Below are 21,346 nucleotides of genomic sequence, written 5' to 3' on the forward strand. Positions count from 1 at the left end.
GACTTCACAATAACGAAATAGAACTTGCCTAATAATAGCGACCATAATGCAATCGTGATAAATACGCCTGTGTGTCCGCTATGGGTGTAGTTTCGTACCTCAATAACTTCTATTAGGCTTAGCGTAACAATTTTTGTATATAACATTCCTGACCCTCACCCGACTTCGTCATCCAAAAATTACGTCACCGCAACTTCACAATAACGAAATAGAGCTTGCCCAATAATAGCGACGTTATTCGTAATGACACTTATGGATGTAGTTTCTTACCTCAATAACTTCTAGTTAACTTAGCGTAACAATTTTTGTATATAATATTCCTGACCCTGCCCTGACTTCGTCATCCGAAAATTTCATCAATGCGAATTCACAATAACGAAATAGAGCTTGCCTAATAATAGCGACCATAATGCAATCGTGATAAATACGCCTGTGTGTCCGCTATGGGTGTAGTTTCGTACCTCAATAATTATTGTTAGGCTTAGCGTAACAGTTTTTGTATATATGATTCCTGACCCTCACCCGACTTCGTCATCTAAAAATTACGTCACTGCAACGTCACAATAACGAAATAGAGCTTGCCCAATAATAGCGACGATATTCGTAATGACACCTATGGATGTAGTTTTGTACCTCAATTACCTATAGTTAACTTAGCGTACCAATTTTTGCATATAATATTCCTGACCCTCACCTGACTTCGTCATCAAAAAATTACGCCAATGCGACTTCACAATAACGAAAGAGAACTTGCCTAATAATAGCGACAATAAAGAACTCGTAATAATTACGCCTGTGTGTACGCTATTGGTGTAGTTTCTTACCACAATAACTTCTACTTAACTTAGCGTAACAAATTTTGCATATATTATTCCTGACCCCTGCCTGACTTCATCATCCAAAAATTACGTCACTGCATCTTCACAATCAAGAAATAGAGCTTGTCCAATTATAGCGACAATAATAACCCCTTATTAATGACGCCCGTGTGTATACGCTATGGGTGTAGTTTCGTACACCAATAACTTCTAGTAGGTTTAGCATAAGAATTTTCGCATATATTATTCCTGACCCCCACCTGACTTGGGCATCCAAAAATTACGTCAATGCGACGTCACAGTAACAAAATAGAGCTGATCACCCGTAATGGCGTCTGCGACTACGTTAACAAACTCAGTGAGGGCAGCGGCCTCCCTACCACACACACATAAGGAAGGAATTGTTATTTTATGTCCAGCCATAGATCATGTATTGGGTTATAATATATTAATATGGCGTTACACGATATCACTCTAAGCAGGGCTTTAGACAAGCAGAAACGGACATATTAATTTACGTTCACATTATATGGGTGTATTTTGTATTGTGCCACCATTTATCAGTGAGGTTTATATTTTAATTTGTTTTTTGTAAACTATACAATTTGGATAGGACTTTGGATGGACTTTGGATAATGAGAAACAGGCATATTAATTTACGGTCCCCCAATGAGTGTAGTGCCACATATACAAAGGCAAATATTTTACGGATCTTGACATTCTATCCCTATAGTCGGATTCGGAAGACTTTTGGCACAGGTTACTCAGATTCTCAAAAAGTACAGATTCAGATTCAGATAATTTATTTCCATCATGCAAGAATCAACACAAAAATTAAAGCACGAAAAAATGACAAACGTGTATAATGACAATCGTAAAAATGTAATTATACACATAAGAATTCATACAAGTGAGAGATTCATAGCAATAGATAAGGAGTCGCAAAAGACTGTGACAGTCATCAAGTCAGCGACACCTGTGGGCTAAAGTTTAAGAGGGAATGACAAAAAAATTATACAAATTTAATCAATCAATATTAACAGAAAAACAAAATCACAACATATCACCAGAGTAATAATACACGCGACAGCGCCCTTATGGGGTTCAACTGTGCGTTCATGGACCGTAACAAGAAGTTTTAGAGGGAATTACAGGAAAATTATATAAATTTAATCAATCAAAATTAGCAGAAAAACAAATTATCACCAGAGTAATAATACACGCGACAGCTCCCTCGTGGGGTTGAACTGTGCGTTCATGGACCGTAACAAGAAATGAATGAAGCTCGTTGCCAACAGCGATCAAAAGCTGGTAGTTGTTGCCAAAGTGTCTATAGTTTATAGTCACTTTGGTTGTAGCCTACTACAATGAAAAATGAATCAATCTCCGCGATTACATGCTTGTCTTACACTTGCACAGTGTGTCCCACATTCGAGACGATTGTCTTTCTTCCCGAACATAAAAAAAGTTGACTTTTCAGCGAATAACGATTTATCTGTCTAGTAAAATTTAGTTGTGTTCAACGTAACTCGAAATTGTATCGACTTACGGCAAAATGAAGTTATGGACATAGGAAACTACACGGACAACGTAAACTTAAATCAATATGTCCGCTTCTGCTTGTTTGAAGACTTGCTTGGAGTGATATCGTATACCGCCCTATTAGTAAATTGTAGCACATTACATAATCTATCGCTGGGCATAAAATAACAAATCTTTATGTGTGTGGTATCCAACTTCAACCATTGCGTAAATTAATATGTTCTTTCTGCTTGTCTAAAGCCTTACATAGAGTAGTATCGTAAAACGCCCTAATAATAACTAACAGCACAATGCATAACCTGTTGCTGGATATAAAATACCAAATCTTTAGGTGTGTGTGGTCGTGAGGTAGCGGGCCTCATTGAGTTTGTTAACATAATCGCCGACGCCATTGAGGGTGATCAGCTCTATTTCGTTATTGTGAATTCGCATTGACGTAACGTTGCAGTGACGTAATTTTTGGATGACGAAGTCAGGTGAGGGTCAGGAATGATATATGCAAAAATTGTTACGCTAACTTAACTAGAAGTTATTGAGGTAAAAAACTACACCCATAGCGGACACACAGGCGTATTTATCACGATTGCATTATGGTCGCTATTATTAGGCAAGCTCTATTTCGTTATTGTGAAGTCGCATTGGCGTAATTTTTGGATGACGAAGTCAGGGCAGGGTCAGGTATGATATATGCAAAAATTGTTACGCTAAGCTAACTAGAAGTTATCGAGGTAAGAAACTACATCCATAGGTGCCATTACGAATAACGTCGCTCTTATTGGGCAAGCTCTATTTCGTTATTGTGGCGTTGCAGTGATGTAATCTTTGAATGACGCCATCAGGTGGGGGTCAGGAATCTTATATACAAAAGTTGTTACGCCACGCCCACTAGAAGTTATTCAGGTAAGAAAGTACATGAGACCCCAAATTTCCAAAGCTAGATGTATTTTCAATGTGGCAATTAGTTCAGTTCAATCAATCAATCAATTTTATTTCGTCACTCTGATAGAAACAAAACAACAACAAACGGACAAACAAAATACAGAGAACCTGGAGGACGGGCATAACTTAAGTTTAAGACGTACAAGCCAGTCTGGATTTCATGGCCTTTTTGAACGAGAAATCGGGCGTGCAAATCAGGAATCCCCGTGCAAAACAACTGCGCCCGCGTGCAACTGACTTTGACTTTATTTTTTTATGGTTTCACTGACTTTGACTTTAGATATTGTTCAATACATCCGCGTAAAATTACCAGTATTGGGTAAAAATATACGTTGAATCAGAGCAAAAATGGACGTTTGACCTTTGACCCCCAAAAATTATTTCTATACTTTGTCACTAGTTTTGAGAGTGTCTGTGCGCTTTAGAAACCGACACTTTTCAGTACATCCGTGTAAAATTATTGTATGAGAAATACGATGAAAAAGAGCCGTAACTGACCAGCACCGGCTAGTCTGGCGACCTTTTCGCTCATAACTATTCTCACGGGATTCCTATCATTCAACACGATGCGCCATACTGCTGAGCAATTTTGGAAAAACATCAAATACATTGAATCAGAACAAAATGGACGTTTAACCTTTGACCCCAAACATTTATATACTTTGTCACTAATTTTGAAAGTGTTTGTGCGACTTTCGATACCGGTACTGTTCAGTACATTCTGTAAAATTATTGTATAAAAAATACGCTAAATCAGAGCCGTAACTGACCAGAACCGGCTAGTCTGGCGACATTTTCGCCCATAAGTATTCTCACGGGATTCCTATCATTCAACACGATGCGCCATACCGCTGAGCAATTTTGAAATACAGTCTCTTTTGCTTCGCATTTTTCGATGAGGCCAAATCTTGCAAGCTAGTATGTAGTCATCAATTGTGGATCTACTATTCGTTGGCATCTTTATATTACTGAATTATTGATTTAAAATCCATTTAAACCGATTTTTATTGGTGAGCAATTGCAAATTTTCGGCGTGCAAGATTGAAATCGCTCGCGTGCATTTTTGTGGAGCACTAGCGCCCTCGGGCGTGCATCTGACGTGGAATCCAGTCTGGGCGGTATGCCAGTAGAGTAGACTAGGTACCGGTACCAGTGCGCATTTCCACTAAACGCCTTTCCTTATAACTTAATAGGATTTACATATTTATCCCGGGGGAGAGAAAAGTCGATAAGACGGCTTAATCATTTGGCGAACCACGGCCTCTCGTCCGGTTACCAGTCCAGGTCGTGTATGGCAGTATGGGATTAGTTAGCCAGTTAGCCTATTTGTTTACGGAAGCATGGACTTGATGGTAGAGGAAGCCATAAGCGGAACCGACCAGCGGTTAAGTGAAACACCATCATGCATATATTTACATCGATTACCGGATTTTAAGCAAGGCTGACCTAGTTAAATTAGCTACGGGACTAATACCATGTTCTTTTACATCAAAACAAATCCCCACAATCAAATGTGCCGACCGCTAAACAGAAATGTCGGCTGGCATAACCTGAATTGTGGGCTAGGGTAACCAAAATTGTGGGCTGGGGTACCGGTACCGTAACCAAAATTGTGGGCTAGAGCAGGACTTCCCAAACTAGGGGCCGCGAAACGAATTTTAGGGGCCGCAAAGAGAACACCAATTTTTACACAAATTACTATATTTGTTACTATATTTGGTTCTTTTTTAGACTCTTGCACAGATAGCACGTTTTCATTTAAAAAATACTGCTACATAAAGATTATTACCAATTAAAAAGTAGAAAAGACTCAGTGGTTACGAAACTTCATTGTATTGTGACCCTCCCCAAAAATATGCTCAATATGCGCTCCCTGTGAAAATACGTATTGATATTATATGCCTTTCAATAAAAGACTTTTTTGCAATGAGTTTAATATAAACGAACAAACAAAACCTAACGACAGTCAGTGAAATCACATTTAATGGGCCCTGGTAGAAAAACCTGTTTTATATAAATACGAAATCGCAAAGGGGATGGGCGTGCGCAACGCTTTTTGAATCAAGGAAAAATAATCTTTATCTACAAAAAAACAAATTTTCAGAATTAAACTTTTTTATTATAACACCATCACAGGTGATATCAATTTAATCTTAATTTTTTTCAGTAAAAATTTAAGAAATGGGTTGTTTGAAAGGTTCACGAATCACCAAATTTTTGAAGCCCAGCAAAATTGAAACGACGCACTTTGAGAACCACGGGACTGAGTCAAAAAAAATTGCGCTATCGGCTAAGTCTTTTTTTTTAGGGGGGCGCGCTTTCATTTTAATCATCTTCAAAATCCAGGCTTGGTCTTATTTTTTGGGGAAACACGGTTGAATCATCGCGCTTGCATAACAATGAATATTCTGATCGTAAGACCCGATTTGCGCGTGCTTGCATAACAATGCCGGCTTTAATCGTTAAGCTAGTGGTTCCCGAAGGCGATTTGCTAAGTGAGCCTCAAAAATTAGGATATTTGTGTTAAATATTACCCAATATATGATTGAATATTTCACATATTTCATTATTCTAAATGTTTTATCGTTTCTCATTATTGCAAGTGATGTGTATATAAATCAAATTCAATTTACCGTTCTATGTTGTCCCCTTTCTGTTACGTTGGGTCTATTGTTACGTAACAGAAGAGATAAACCCAATTGCAATTTTGTGGGCTGCAGTTTATTCATTTGCTGAACCGAGATTATCGAACATGAGGGATTTTTTAGCATTTTAAAGAAAAACCAGGCTGGGATAAGAAATAAAAGTTAAACCTTCAGCCTTTATTTATTAGGCCTACATGTTTATAAACCCCAAAAGGCATAAAGTAGACACATTAACGATGACAAAATTGTGTTTTATTTTGAGGCAGCATATTTTTCGTGTAGGTGCGCCGCGAGATTTTTCCCTGATAATTTGGCGTCGCACAAACCGCTGCTTTATGCTAAATTTGATCAATAAAAGTGAGTAATAATTCCGGATAAGAACCATGCCGACTGGATTTACTATGCAGCAAAAAGCATCCCCACCCATTACACTGAATAATAACGTTAATCTGAGTAAATATGTGCTTGTTTTTGTTATTGAGTACGGCTACTAAAAGTTGAGAATTACGGTAGCTGTGTCAATAAATGGCAAAAATGCATATTTTGAACTGTTTAGCATAATTAACGTGAACAAGGGCCGCGAAAAATTTTATTATATTAAAAGGAGCCGCGAGCTCAAAAGTTTGGGAATCCCTGGGCTACAGTAACCCTGCGCTACAACAAAATGCCACTGTATCCACATTTCCTCATTATAATTCCCGATAACCTCTTTCCCTTTTTTAGCTAATCTGTAGCAAAGTTTCGAACAAGACTTCGCATTACAAAGATACCTGAACTGAACGAAAGCCTCTAAAACTCGAAAATAAAATTGTCGGCTAGAGTAACTTTTTGCACCAACAGAAGACCTGAGGATTCGCAAAATATACGTAAACACTAGATGTCGGTAAATATCCCGAGCAAAAACTTGGATTTTCGACGGAAATTGACAATGATAACTATTTTTAAAACTGTACATTGCAATTAGGTGAATGTCAAAGATTATGGGAACAAGTACAATATAGAAGACATAAAAAGGATAATCACGGATCGTTGAATTGGTGATTCCTGTTTCAAATTTACCAACAATATTACATTTCGTGCTCCCGAAATTCACAAACAAAAATTTTTATTTTCTAAGACTTGCCATGCATAAGTTTAACATAGTTGGATGGAGTATAAAAATACCTTTCAGAAAATTATCAACTAAACTTGACCTCTTTGGGGAGTTAAGATGCAAATTAGCTGTGAAATAATTCACTGCCACGTCCGAAAGGATTTATTTTCGGTCAGTATTTAGTAGTATATATATATATATTACTATTTTCTGAAGACTTGCCACGCATAAGTTTACTACAGTTGGATAGAGTATAAAAGTACCTTTCAGAAAATGATAAAACAAACCCGACCTCTTTGGGGAGTTAATATGCCAATTAGCATTAAAATAATCCTCTGCCACATCCGAAAAAAATTATTTTTGGTCAATATTTAGTAGTATATACCGTATTTCTCTGTGTATAATACGCACTTTTATGGTTAAATTTAATTTCACAAATATGGGGGTGCGTATTATACATTGGTATAGGGAATATTATTTCTCATTTTGTGCTTTAACTGCCCAATCATTGTCACATTTATTAATCTCAAGTTCTTGATTTTGTGTGGCGAAGTCTGTCAGAATCAGATCATGCTTGACTTGGTATAAGCATACTCAGTTCAACAACAATTTAGTGTTGATGAAGGCACAGAAAAAATGGTGAAATAAAAGTGCTAAAAACACCTGGTCTGTTTCTCTCGTTTCGCCGAATCGGCAAAACTTTACCATAATACATCACCCTATGAATGACCTACGGCTTCTCTTTGGAATGCGGCGTCTGAAAACACGTTCTGATATCGGGCCTTGTCAGCTTTCAAAGGAGGAGGAACAAATAACTTTACAAGATACTTTAATGTTAAATAACATTTTAGGATAGTGGTCCTAAATATAACTTTAGCCGGCGTACGAGATCTTTGGTAGCTCTTTAGTCGGAGCACGGGCTCTTGTCTTCTAGACTTGTACAAATTATTCTTCACTTCGTTGTTCGGTTATGTAGGCGCTCGCCCCCAGCAGACAATAGATGATAGCAGACAAACGACAATTGTGACAATTCTTCTTTTGTTTATTGTACAGTAAACACAACATCAAGGTTGTACTACAAGACTGGTTACTACAAAACTACATCTTACAAGACTGGATAATACTACAGCGATAGCGACCCTTATATACAGAAAACCAACAATAACCATGTCTCTCCCAGGATTTTAACCTAATCAGAATTGTAAAGAATAGTATAAGGATTTGATCTATAAATCTATATTCCGGGATTAGAATGGTACTATCGATCCCATTAGCCTTATTGATTGGGGTTTTGAATACTAATTACCACCTGGACGTTATTGATCCAGGTATTTTTCGTTGCCATATGTTGCCTAATTTAAAATGTTTTTTTTTTATCGATCTAATTTACGAATTCGGAGAATTTCGTCAATACTAATAATTAGCCTTTTTCTATGTATTTAAAAATGTTTGTCTAAATTACTAATCTTTCCCTATAAAATACTCCCTTCTTTTGGAATGGAATTCCGGGTTTTGAGACATAATTATGGTGCCTATACGTTCTAAAAAATTCACTATGAAACATTAAAAAAAAAACGAAAAAAAAAATACAATTGAAAAATATACACATTGGAATTCAAAAATATGGGACAAGAAGATTTAAGAATGAGAGGGAAGTATAGGATGAGAGTAGGAGTTAGAGATTAAAAAAGAAAAGGCGATTTATTGTTTTTTAAATTTGATTTCGACAGATAAAACTGATCTTTCAATCCAATATACTTCGTCACACTGAATTACTGATCGCTCATGTTTTTGAAAAAATAGCGCTTTGTAAGTTCGCTTGTTGCGATACGTTGTTATTGCCAGCTTGGGGCTTTGAAAAAAATATGAAATAGCGCTTTGTTTGTTAAAAAATTGTCATATACTCGTTTTTGACGAATATATTGATGAGCTCATTTATGCACCGTTCTGATAACGATGTTATAAAAACGTTTAAGAGAGTGACTCATTTGAGTCATCTTTTAAAAATAGTTCAGTGTTAATGAAATCTATCTAATCGAAATAGTTTGCATCCGTCAAATTTTAATTAATATAAATGACAAGAATTTTGAAATCGAATATTCACCTTCATTGCATAATCAATTGGCCACAAGATTAGGTACAATTTGAGTAAACACTCAAAGTCTGTTTTCAAGCAATTCATAGAAATTTGGATCCGAATTAATATCGCCAAAAAAGTTGAAGAAAGACTATACATTAGGAACAGAAGAAGTACAACGAATGTCCCAGTAAGAAAAAAATAGTATGCAACTAAATCAAACTAACTAATGGATAATAATTTTACGTTAATCGATTTTCGATCATTTATTCTTGCTTTGTTGTTTATAACAATAAGTAAAAACACGCATTTCAGCCTTGTCTTTTATAAAGCTCTCTCGTAGTTTTACATCATCAGTTTAATTTAGTTTGATACAATTTTCACCTTGTATTTTTAATTTCGAACAGAAGTTCATATCTTTCATTGTGTGGAGTTGGGTTTATCCGTCGTCTGATTCTTTTCCTGTCCGTACCTTTGTTCTACCATGCTCTAATTATCGCCATTTCAGTACCATCGTATGTGTTGTTGTTGACTTCTTTGATACGCGCTGTTGCTTGCTGATTTGACTGCCTCGAGAAGGTTGCATCCAATAATCGGGGTCACCAATTAATTTAGGATAGTGGTCCTAAATATAACTTTAGCCGGCGTACGAGATCTTTGGTAGCTCTTTAGTCGGAGCACGGGCTCTTGTCTTCTAGACTTGTACAAATTATTCTTCACTTCGTTGTTCGGTTATATAGGCGCTCGCCCCCAGCAGACAATTGATGATAGCAGACAAACGACAATTGTGACAATTCTTCTTTTGTTTATTGTACAGTATACACAACATCAAGGTTGTACTACAAGACTGGTTACTACAAGACTACATCTTACAAGACTGGATAATACTACAGCGATAGCGACCCTTATATACAGAAAACCAACAATAACCATGTCTCTCCCAGGATTTTAACCTAATCAGAATTGTAAAGAATAGTATAAGGATTTGATCTATAAATCTATATTCCGGGGATTAGAATGGTACTATCGATCCCATTAGCCTTATTGATTGGGGTTTTGAATACTAATTACCACCTGGACGTTATTGATCCAGTTATTTTTCGTTGCCATATGTTGCCTAATTTAAAATGGTTTTTTTTATCGATCTAATTTACGAATTCGGAGAATTTCGTCAATACTAATAATTAGCCTTTTTCTATGTATTTAAAAATGTTTGTCTAAATTACTAATCTTTCCCTATAACATCACATCATGATTGGCAGATGTTTCACAGGCAAATACATAAAACATATTGCCATATATATATATACAGTATATGGTTAACAAAAGGCAAGCAGACAGAATGCCTGAAACGTCCGGAAAAAAAACCTACAGGGCAAGAGAGGACGGAATCTTGATATGCGTATTACGGTATTACTGTTTTCTGAAGACTTTCCACGCTTAAACAAAACTGCGATTCATACCCTATTCCCATTCTTTCACACCAGAACCTGGGGCATGAACGTGCCATAAACTGACTATTGTACATATCGTCGTTGTGCCGTCCCTCTTTGTCCTGTGTATTGTACAAGAGTTTTATTTGTATATTTCATGTCTGTTGCCTACTATAACGCAGCAGTCCTGAACTGCCGTTATACTTGTTGGGGTGCATGTCGATTTTTACGTAGGCCTAACAGAATTTATCGTGAGACACGTTTAGACAAAATTATATTATATCCTAACAATTTAGTGAACAGCTAGCTACTCGTTTAACTAGCCTACAATTTAATTATAATTAGACAAATGGAAACACGCAGAAAAGTTGATGCTAAGTGCAGGGGTTCAATATCGCAGGAAATATTCAAATATATTGCAATGTAATAAGAAAAGAAAATTTATATTCTATTCGAGTGATTCATCACTATACTTAATTTTTGTAAGAATGTATCTCCTTAAAGAAAATTTCTAGCAAAATTTCACAAACCAACATTACAAAGAAAAAGACTAGGATTAGTGATGCCCATTTAGAAAATGTTCCAATCTTGTTGTCGTAAAGATATCAAGCGTGATGCAGCAACAAGACAGTGTCACATTAAATGTCATTGTAATAATTTTTTAATGAGACGACTGAGTTGAGTTCATGAATTGTCGCAGTTTTCGACCGCTGTTACGTTTTTAACTTTCAAAAAATATATGCGACCCGCAAAAGACTAGCAACCCTTAATTTTGTCCCGTGAGCGACATAAAATTTGCCGACCCCTGGGCCGTAGCCGATAGTCGGTCACGGCTTTTTTTACATCCGAGTCCACGAATCTGAAACAAATGGCTGATTTATTCTATGAAATGGTGATCGGACTGTGGAGGCCTCGGATGAGGAATCGATGATGAATTTTACCGAAGATCGTTATATATCACGTATTTTGGTGCAGGTCATCAGGCTGTAGAGATGAATGAAATGTACAAAATCATTATTATAAGTTTGGGAAAATTAACTTTTGTTTTCAGTATTTCAATGTGAAATGGGGTAAATATTTAGGGAGTTAAATGCTATAAGGCAAGCACACGGCGGTTTTTGAGGGGGTAGAACCGTAGATTCTTTCATTTTCGACCTCTTATATGGTGAAAAAGAGGTTTTCAGCCGTGATACTATTGCTATCAAAACAACAAAATCGCCTTTCCATCAGTAAACGGAGTGATTTTAAATTGTGTCTGACGAAAATGTCACCAAATAATGAAAAACTCGCTGAAAAACACCAAGCGCATCCTTCTCATTAAAACACACTATAAACTATGATTTGTCTTATTATTTGGTCTGTAATATAGGTTTCTGACTTTATATTTTTTGTAGTGCAGGGGGGCGATAAAGTTGTATAAACTACTAGAGGGGGGCGATGGTACAAAAATTTTGGGAACCACTGATCTAGTCCACTCTACACTTTGTCAGCCCACAGTTTCATACCGAAGTTATCTAGCAGCCATCTTTCTCGTTTTCAGAACCGTAAAGAGTGTTGTCGGAAAACGATTTAACACAGCGTATAAAAGGCGCGACGCGACGTTGCCAGGAGGCCCTGAAAAACCTCTAGAAAATGATTCTCGTAGCGCACATCTGGTAACTAAATAAATTCTTTTGTTTGTATGAAAATGAACATACTAAACGCATTACAACGAAAGTTGCCGTTTTTCTATAAAACATGCTTTAAAAATCTTGATGCAACAGTGGATATACGGGTATTCGCCGAAAATCAATAACCATAGGATTACAACGACACAGCATGAAAGGCTGCATTCATTTTATAGAACCCATCAATTTTTATGCGATTTTTCGTCGCATAAAAATTGATGGGTTCTATAAAATGAGTGCAGCCTTTCATGCTGTGTCGTTGTAACCTATGGTTATTGATTTTCGGCGAATACCCGTATATCCACTTTTGCATCAAGATTTTTAAATTCGAATTGCTAATTGTGGAAAAATCGGAAGAATGTGGCCTAAAAATAGATCACAGAACGATATATATTATATTTTTTTCGGTCGACCAAAACGTTCAATAATAACGAAATTGTCGAATCAGCGGAAGAAATGTATGTAAATTGTCGACTGTGATTCTTTTTAAAACACTCATAAAACGAATTTAACCACGAAACCGGAAAGCGGTTACGCGTTGTTTTTCTTTGGCCACTCAAAAGAAGTATTATATGCATATACAAGAGATTCCTAAATTTTACAAACTCAAGACGCAATCACTAATAACAATTAGGGCTGGGCATTTCGAATCGAATAGTAAATTATTCGAATCGGTTAAGAGCAAATTTTCGAATCGCCGCCATCTTGTTTTACCCTTTTCGCCAATGGCCGAGGTAAATTTCTCAATTTTTTTTTCATTGAAAACATATTTTTTCAACACAATTCTGACATATGACTCTTTTCTGTATTGAGGTATTGATGAAAACTTTTTTTTTTATTGTCAGTGATGTATTCTATGTTTTCAGTAATTTATGTGTCTGGAGGACCTAAAATGATAAGAAAGTTACATACATTATCATACCTTACAAGTATTCGAGATTCGATTCGAAAATTATTCGATTCGATTCTGAAATCATCAGGTATTCGAAAATGCCCAGCCCTAATAACAATACGAGTATGGAGGGACGGAAAAAGAAATTTAATTTTCTTAACATTGAAATACAAAAATAAAAGTTTTACATTTCATGCACATCTAACCGATGCTACATGCGATATTGCTTTTGTGCATAAACGATTATAACGCAACTGGATGTCTGGTAATCATGCTTCTCTTTCAGAATTAATTTTCAGGATTTTGTCGTATATGCGGGCGCATAAGAAATTTTTTTTCAAATTGGAATGATATTTCGCGACACAATAAAAAAAAAAGGTAGGGAACCGCTAGCATATATACTCTTCGTTATTTTTGTTATATTGATGGTTATTTTCGAGTATTATTCGTTGTATTTCGTGTACGTTTGCAAAAGAAAAATCATTTGTGTCATCGTTCCTATTGATGTAATATATATATGGAAAAGCCGCAGGTGGCTTCGGGGTGCAAATATTTTTTATACTGGGTCTGCAGCATTCCAGAGAGTGCTATAACACTCGTTTTCTCTCGGCAAATATCCGATACTTAGCTAATTTATGAAATATGGAAGATCGAACAACGCGATATGGTTACCGCCGACTGATTTGAAATAAGGCATGCAAAATATTCTCCTAAGACTTCTGACCAAAGGATTTTCCAACAAAATGATTCGACCGTTGCCGAGAAATTCAAATTGTATTTATGGTGGCCGCAGATTGATCGTAAGGTATGCTTGACAACCTTTCTCATTATTAATAAGCAAAAGGCGACTCAAGCTAAGTAATGACTGCTAATTCAACAGCTACAGATTGATGCCATTTATAGAATGATCATTTTTCGGCCACACTGTATTGACTTTTTTGACTGTTTACTTCTGAAAACTCACTTGAATTATTGATTTACAATAATAACTTTAGGTGAGGGGCATACATGATATGGCTAATATCAAGTTATCGGGAGATTGTCACATAACTTTTTCCTCGGGAAATATGTGTAAAACAGTTATAAGAGAGTCATTTACACGCGAAAAGTGACTAAAAGACATTTCCCGCCGTGCGTACTGATGGGTAGAGGAAGGCGTAACTGACCGGCAGTTACCTGAACCACCCATTTATTTAGTGACACCACAATCATTTTCCATTCTGAAATAAAAATGTGACAACTATGACTTCGTAAAGTACATCACCAGACGTTGTAAAAGACATTACAAGGCCACACGGAAGGGATTGGCAAATTTATTAATAAATGGCATGATAAATGAGCACATTTATAGAGGTAAAATGAAATATTATGAATATTTCATTCTCGCTTTACTTCACTTTGAATTCAGTTAAAACAGCAGATCTGAAGATGGCTTCAAGCTGAATACTTCTTTTTCCCAGATTCTGATATCACACAAATGTGCTGAATGAGAGGAATTGCAGCATATAAGTATACTTCTAATGACATTACATCTTAACTTGATTATAAACGGCCAATGGTGTAAAGTGTTAGCTAGGATGCAATGCACCATATTACAATGGCAAAAACATAAAAAATTCAAACACAGAGAGACGGTCAGGTGGTTTGTGGAATTGGAAATATACCACACTACCGTATTTTATGGATCATAAAGTACCTCAGGTTATAAGGCGCATATTGCTAAGATTGGGGTTTTGTCCACTCAAATGTTGTATGGCCATTGTATTTTATTCAAGGGAAACGTAAAAAGGCAGTTGTTTATCAAACAATAATATCGATGCTGGTTTTGAGTGTAGGCAATAAAGTACTACCTGATACATACGTTAGGTGCACCGGTTTCTAAGGTGCACACACACTTGAAGTGTGCCTTATGGTCCGGGAAATACGATACTAGTATTGTTATTTTTAATTAACTTCTTCAGTTACATGTATATGTATAACAGTCTACACTGAGAGAATGCTTTTGGCAAGAATATTCCACAGGAAGAGTATGCTTTGGAAACCTTAGCTCCATTAAACAAACAACTCACCCCCATGTCTCTGAAATATTCATTGTAATCCAGTCCATACCCAATGACAAACTTGTCAGGAACTTCAAACCCAATATCTGTGTGCACAAAATTAATATTATCAGGCTCAAGAGTTCAGGGCAGCAGTGAACCAGCCACCCTGAAATTCACTTGCTTCTCACTTATTCACTGAATTTTATTGTCCACTGACAATGCTTTAGGAAGTTTTCCCAAAATTTTCTTGTTCCATCGCATGGCATTTTTTGAATATTTTCCCTATCAATATATTCAATGCATATTTATAAATGAAAATTACTTTGCTATTTATAAAAAGATTTTTTTCATGCTATTTAATACATTGAGTTTCTCAAGCGAATAGCGGCCCAAGCTGAGAGAAATTCAACAAACACAATGTTTGAAAATCATAGATTTTTAGAAACACTGTTTTGTACATTGTATTTGTAACAAACACATCTCCTGTTGAAACACGTTTATTTGAAGTATAGGTTCTGTATTTTCTATTCTAAGAATGCCTGAAAACTTACGATCAGGCCTGTATCCTGAACTTCTTTCCGTCCTCTTTATCAACATGCTCGCAACTTTAATAGAATTTGGTTTATGTGGCTTCAACATTTCCAAAAGTTTTTCCATTGTTCTACCAGTGTCAATAATATCCTGTAAATTAGACAACTCTGAGACAAAAAGTGATTTTATGGTCATCATAGTTTAAACCCGGGTAATAGAAAATGTGAAAAGTTAACAATGTTTTTACCTCAACAATAAGTAAATTCTTTCCCTCCACTTTTTTCAGGTCATCTCCACCAATAACTTTAACTTCACCACTTGATTGGTCATTCTAGATACCCGAAATCTTATATGTTAGCCAGAGAATATGTCCTAACCAAACATGCGAATTTAAAAATGTAATGGCACCAAAAGGTAGATGGCTAAATTCTTTAAAAAAAATTAAAACATTGTTTTAGGCATTAGCCAAAACAGTTTTAAATTTGCTTCTGAATCAACACTGACAATTATCAAGAGTAAATAGATACAAAGAAAATAACACATTGCTCTCAAAATTCCTTGCGTATGAATAATCATTTTAGTACCCACATGCATTCCTAAGTTTTTTGAATGTATAATGCTTACTTTAGGTGCTGTTTTGTTATGTAACATGATATAGCCATTAGAAGAAGCTACTATTTCAGGACAAGAAAAGCATCAAATTACCTGATAACTTTTAAGCCTAATAAAGTCTATTCCCATCTGACAAGAATTGTTTGACTGAGCACTCAATTGTCGTAATTGATGCAAAAGGTCATTGAAAAAAATGTATCCGCCTTTTAAGACACACATTGCCAACAATGGTTTTGAAAAATCCATTTCATAAAAAATATCCTTTGCCATTCGTTCAGTTCTGTGAAAGCCATGATAATTTCCAGTTTTACCAGGAGTTCAGAATGCTGCAAGGTTAGAACAGGAAAATAACCATGAACTGGTATAGACCTGAAACTTAGAAAGACATCAGTTGACGTGAGATCTGCCTAGTGGTTGAAGCGTTGGACATAAATTGGGTAAGCAATGCCGAACCACCAGATTCCAGTCTTTACAAAAAAATAGTATTATTAATTAGGTAGTAGTAATTAGTTCCTTAGCTAGCAGTGGCTTGTTCTACAGAACCTTGTTTAAAGTGAAGAAGTATAAAAGATTGTATAAAAAATAGATCACCAGCTACCATTTTTCAAGAAGATATGACTTATGTGTGCACAATATGGAGGAATAGCTGAATCTAACAATTACCGACTTATACCATCTGTATTTCATGGACAATTTTCTAGAAATATAAACGACCTGTCAATTACAAGTCCTCTTGGCAAAAGAACATATTCTACATCAGATTCGTAGTGACGTGGAATATTGAAGTACTTGGGTGAATATCCTGGAAAGTCGTCCTCCACCTGCAGAGAAATTAGATACCAAATAAAATTAAAATAACCTGAAATATGATTATACTTAATTAAGAAAACTTCAAATTCCATTCCTATATTTGACAAGAAACTCCTTACCACTATGCAGCCTCTTTCATCACCCATTACTTTGATTGTGATTAACTGGAACTTTATTAGTGAGAAATCTTAAATTTCTAGCAAAAGATCACCCTGTGATTAAAACAATTCACTTAGATCAAACAAAAACTAGGTCATCGTTGGAATACTCCATTCAAACACATGGTACATAACAAACACATAACATCTCATAGCAATTTGGGCTATTATTTATTAGAAGCATTAGTCACTGCTTCAGAAATCATTTTTGTTTTATTTTTCCAGTAAGCTATATTTACGAGTCGAATTACGACCTTGTCCATGTGCAAATATTTTCATGAAAAGACTGTCAAAATGAGAATTTATACAATGATATACAAGTTAAACATATTATGTCACTTATAATATTTCAGCCAGTCAAAGATCTGTGCTTTGAAGAATATTTGCATTGTGGTAACAATTTATTGCATCAAGTTGTTCATTGCGGAGCCATATATGAGAGCGTTTCAATGTCAGAAGAGCGATAGCTTTCTGAGGATTCCAACGATACTTTGTCATTAGATAACATGCTGCTAATGTAGCACTCCTAGTCCTACCGGCTTTACAATGAACATACACACTCTCATTTCTTTGAGCATGTTTATGGATAAATTCCACTCCTTTAGTCAGGTTATTTTGAGACGGTGCAGCAATTAAGTCAATAGTTGGTAAATATAATACATCTACAGCAAGTTCTTTCCACTCTTTAGCCGTGACAAACCATCTTTTGAGTTCATATTCTTCATTAAGAGATATGACACCTCTAACATTTTCTTTCTTTACAAGTTCACGACTCATCGACTTGAAAGGCAATGCTCCAACCAAAACAGTTTCGTCGATACGATCAAACCATCGTCTTGAGGTAATTTTTTCAAGAATTACATTATAGAGAAGAGTGGGATAAAAAGCCAAACGAGGGCCAATACTATTGGGAAACATAGATTCACTTTAGCCCACATGTAATAACTATAAATATTATATATACCATATATCAAAATATTTCAATATGTAGTTTACAGTCAAACCTCAAGTGCTTATTTTGTATTTTGATTTTCTAAATACAAAAACCAGCTGTGACTTGCAAACGGTATAAAATAATATTGTGTAAAAAAAGAACTTTTTTGTTCCCAGCTTTTTAGCCAGATTTCCAGTTAGCTTTTCACATGTAATATACATTGAGAAAATCAACATGATTCTATTTAAATTTTGGTCTTTGCGAAAATGGGAAGAATTGAGTTTTTGTGATACAAATAAAATTCTCAGTATAAAAGAGCTTGGTGCTATTTTTTAGTGATTTCATTATACCAGAAAGATGTTCCTTGTATTTTATGTAAGAAATTAATACAAACCCTATTTTAAATTGGATTAATTTTCTGAATTTTTAACTACAGTTCAAGTCGATTTCACGAACAGGCCCCATTATCCCATAACTGTATGTACACATACAACCATACATCGTTCACTCATTGTACTGTCATTGGTAAGGACGTTTACAATCCAATGATGCTGTGATAGTGTCAAAGAGGCAAATTTAAATGCAACATTGATGTCAATATTTGGCTGGAACCAGTTGTAGGGTGCCATCTTTCAATAACACTTGGGCCGCGGAAAAATTCAGTCCTTTGTGCCTGGAATAGGGATGGGAAACGCAGAATAATTTACTATACTAGAATAATTAAATCAACCTCAGAATACAATATCAGCATATCCTATTCTATTATGAGTTTTTACACTACATTGCTGGATGAAAATGTACGGTACCATCGGTAATACTGTCCTGAGTATTGGACGTTTTTTAATACTAACATGGTTCCTTATGGCAGTGAAATTCAGCAGCAATACTAACAAAAAATTTTTGGACTTGATTCTTCAAAATTCAAGTGATCCGTAAATACTGATGCTAAATTACGACTCGCATTATATACTTTATTGCGCTTCAAGTTATGTTCATCGCCAAACGTCCATTATACAAAAAAATTCAAAGTGTACTCAACCGTTTTATTAGAAAAGTTTTCCATAGAGGAAATAGAGAAAATGTTGATGACTTATTTAAAGAGTATAAGCTACTACGAGTTGAGGATTTAGCTAAATTTGAACTAGGAAGCATGATATTCTCATGCTACAATGGGCAACTCCCATCCAGCCTGAACAGATTGTTCCGAACAAACCCAAATTCAAACAGCAGAAATAAAGGGAAAATTTTTTATTCCATAAAAGTATCTCACAGGAATCCATTGCAGTATGTGGACCAGTGCTCTTCAACCTTTTTGTTATTGTGGAACCCCTGATATAATTTTTCATTTTTTATGGAACGCCGATTAACAAAATTAAAAAAACAAACACGAAATACTCGTAACACGAAATATTTGTAATTCAAATATTTCTACTTCAGTACTTCAACAACGAAACAGAAAGAAGGTAACAAGCCTGAAATTCAAAGACTACGTTGCTCTTGCTTTTCTTATGCAATCTTCTTGAATCGTGGCTCCACGGCGCTCAATGCAACTCTCATGCTCACGTCTACACTCTTTAAACAACTTCGCAACGGCGCAACATGCTGAAGCAAGAAATGAACCCTACTGCATGTATTGCGAAACCCTAAGGCTCCGCAAAATCCCTGTTAAAGAGCACTGATGTGGACCAAGCGCTTGGAATTCCCTACCTAATGGCATAAAAAAAATCAAACTCAGAATTTCGTTCCAAACTTAGGCAGCATTTGTTATCATCATATTAGCCAAACTCTCTGTTTTGAACATATTACTGTTTCTGAGTTTATTTTTTTAAGGGGAATTTATGACCAAGATGGGCTACTAGAGACTATTTTCATTGAAAGCACCAACAGGAAACTCTGAAGGATATCAATCACCCATCAGCAGACAGCCACTTCAACTCCTCAGCCTCAGCGGGTAGTTATAAAATGACTATGTCCCATATGTCCCTACTAAAATAGCTATGTCCCTACTAAAATGGCTATGTCCCATTTAAAATTGCGACTCCGATATTTCCTACTAAAATGACTATGTCCGCTATGTCCCTACTAAAATGGCGATATCCCTACTAAAATGGGTATGCCCGCTATGTTCCTAATAAAATGGCTACGTCCCTACTAAAATGGCTATGTCCCATCTAAAATTGCGAATCCGATATTTTCCTACTAAAATGACTATGTCCCTACTAAAATGGCTATGTCCCTAGTCCCTACTAAAATGGCGATAACCCTACTAAAATGGCTATGTCCCTAATGAAATGGCGATGTCCACTATGTCCCTACTAAAATGGCTATGTCCCTACTAAAATGGCGATATCCCTACTAAAATGGCTATGTCCGGTATATCCCTCCTAAAATGGCCATGTCCCATCTAAAATCGCGAATCCGATATTTTCCTACTAAAATGGCTATGTCCGCTATGTCCCTACTAAAATGGATATGTCCGCTATGTCCCTACTAAAATGGCTATGTCCCTACTAAAATGGCTATGTCTCTTCTAAAATCACAATATGTTCCTACTAAAATGGCGATGTCAACTATGTCCCTACTAAAATGGCTATGTCCGCTATGTCCCTACTAAAATGGCTATGTCCCTACTAAAATGGCGATATCCCTACTAAAATGGCGATGTCCACTATGTTCCTACTAAAATGGGTATGTCCACTATGTCCCTACTAAAATGGCTATGTCTCTTCTAAAATCACAATCCCGATATGTTCCTACTAAAATGGCGATGTCCACTATGTCCCTACTAAAATGGCTATGTCCGCTATGTCCCTACTAAAATGGCTATGTCAATACTGAGATGGCTATGGCTCTACTAAAATGGCGATGTCCGCTATGTCAATACTAAGATGGCTATGGCTCTACTAAAATGGCTATGTCCCTACTAAAATAGCCGTCCCACGTGTAGAGGAAGGTGGGGCACGTTGGGACATGGGGCACAGTGGAAAATCAGCTCTCAAACTGATACTATATTCGCAATCCTGTTCGCAGTTCGATGTTTCAATCCGCCCTCCGGTGAGTTACAACGTCCCCGCGAATGAACAACGGACGGGTAGAGCGGCGCAAGCTAAGAGGTGAAATTGGTTTTGGGAGGTTGAAACTAAAATTTCACCG

The 21,346-nt window shown here is 36.1% G+C and overlaps 2 protein-coding genes across 2 annotated transcripts; both read right to left on the bottom strand.

The window, feature by feature from the left end:
- Positions 1-14,403: 14,403 nt before the first annotated feature.
- Positions 14,404-17,360, bottom strand: LOC120337834 (hypoxanthine-guanine phosphoribosyltransferase-like). The gene is made up of 7 exons (XM_039405729.2): positions 17,221-17,360; positions 17,006-17,112; positions 16,385-16,571; positions 15,927-16,010; positions 15,700-15,829; positions 15,176-15,252; positions 14,404-14,588 (listed from the first exon to the last, which is right to left on the bottom strand). The coding sequence occupies exons 1-7, from the start codon at positions 17,245-17,247 to the stop codon at positions 14,541-14,543; spliced, it is 660 nt and encodes a 219-aa protein (XP_039261663.2). The 5' UTR covers positions 17,248-17,360; the 3' UTR covers positions 14,404-14,540.
- On the bottom strand, positions 17,314-21,146 carry LOC120337835 (phosphatidylglycerophosphatase and protein-tyrosine phosphatase 1-like). The gene has a single exon (XM_039405730.2). It carries the CDS (start codon positions 18,175-18,177, stop codon positions 17,617-17,619), a length of 561 nt encoding a protein of 186 aa, XP_039261664.2. The 5' UTR covers positions 18,178-21,146; the 3' UTR covers positions 17,314-17,616.
- Between the last annotated feature and the right edge of the window lie 200 nt (positions 21,147-21,346).

Source organism: Styela clava, chromosome 10 (assembly GCF_964204865.1).
Source record: "Styela clava chromosome 10, kaStyClav1.hap1.2, whole genome shotgun sequence".
NCBI lineage: Eukaryota > Metazoa > Chordata > Ascidiacea > Stolidobranchia > Styelidae > Styela > Styela clava.

Excerpts from the sequence above, each read along its gene's own strand:
- LOC120337834 (XM_039405729.2), bottom strand. The coding sequence starts at position 17,247 with ATGGGTGATGAAAGAGGCTGCATAGTG. Across the intron at positions 17,113-17,220 it reads ATGAAAGAGGCTGCATAGTG|GTGGAGGACGACTTTCCAGG; the intron begins GTAAGGAGTTTC and ends ATTTCTCTGCAG. Across the intron at positions 15,830-15,926 it reads AGAATTTACTTATTGTTGAG|GATATTATTGACACTGGTAG; the intron begins GTAAAAACATTG and ends TCTAATTTACAG.
- LOC120337835 (XM_039405730.2), bottom strand. The coding sequence starts at position 18,177 with ATGTTTCCCAATAGTATTGGCCCTCGTTTGGCTTTTTATCCCACTCTT.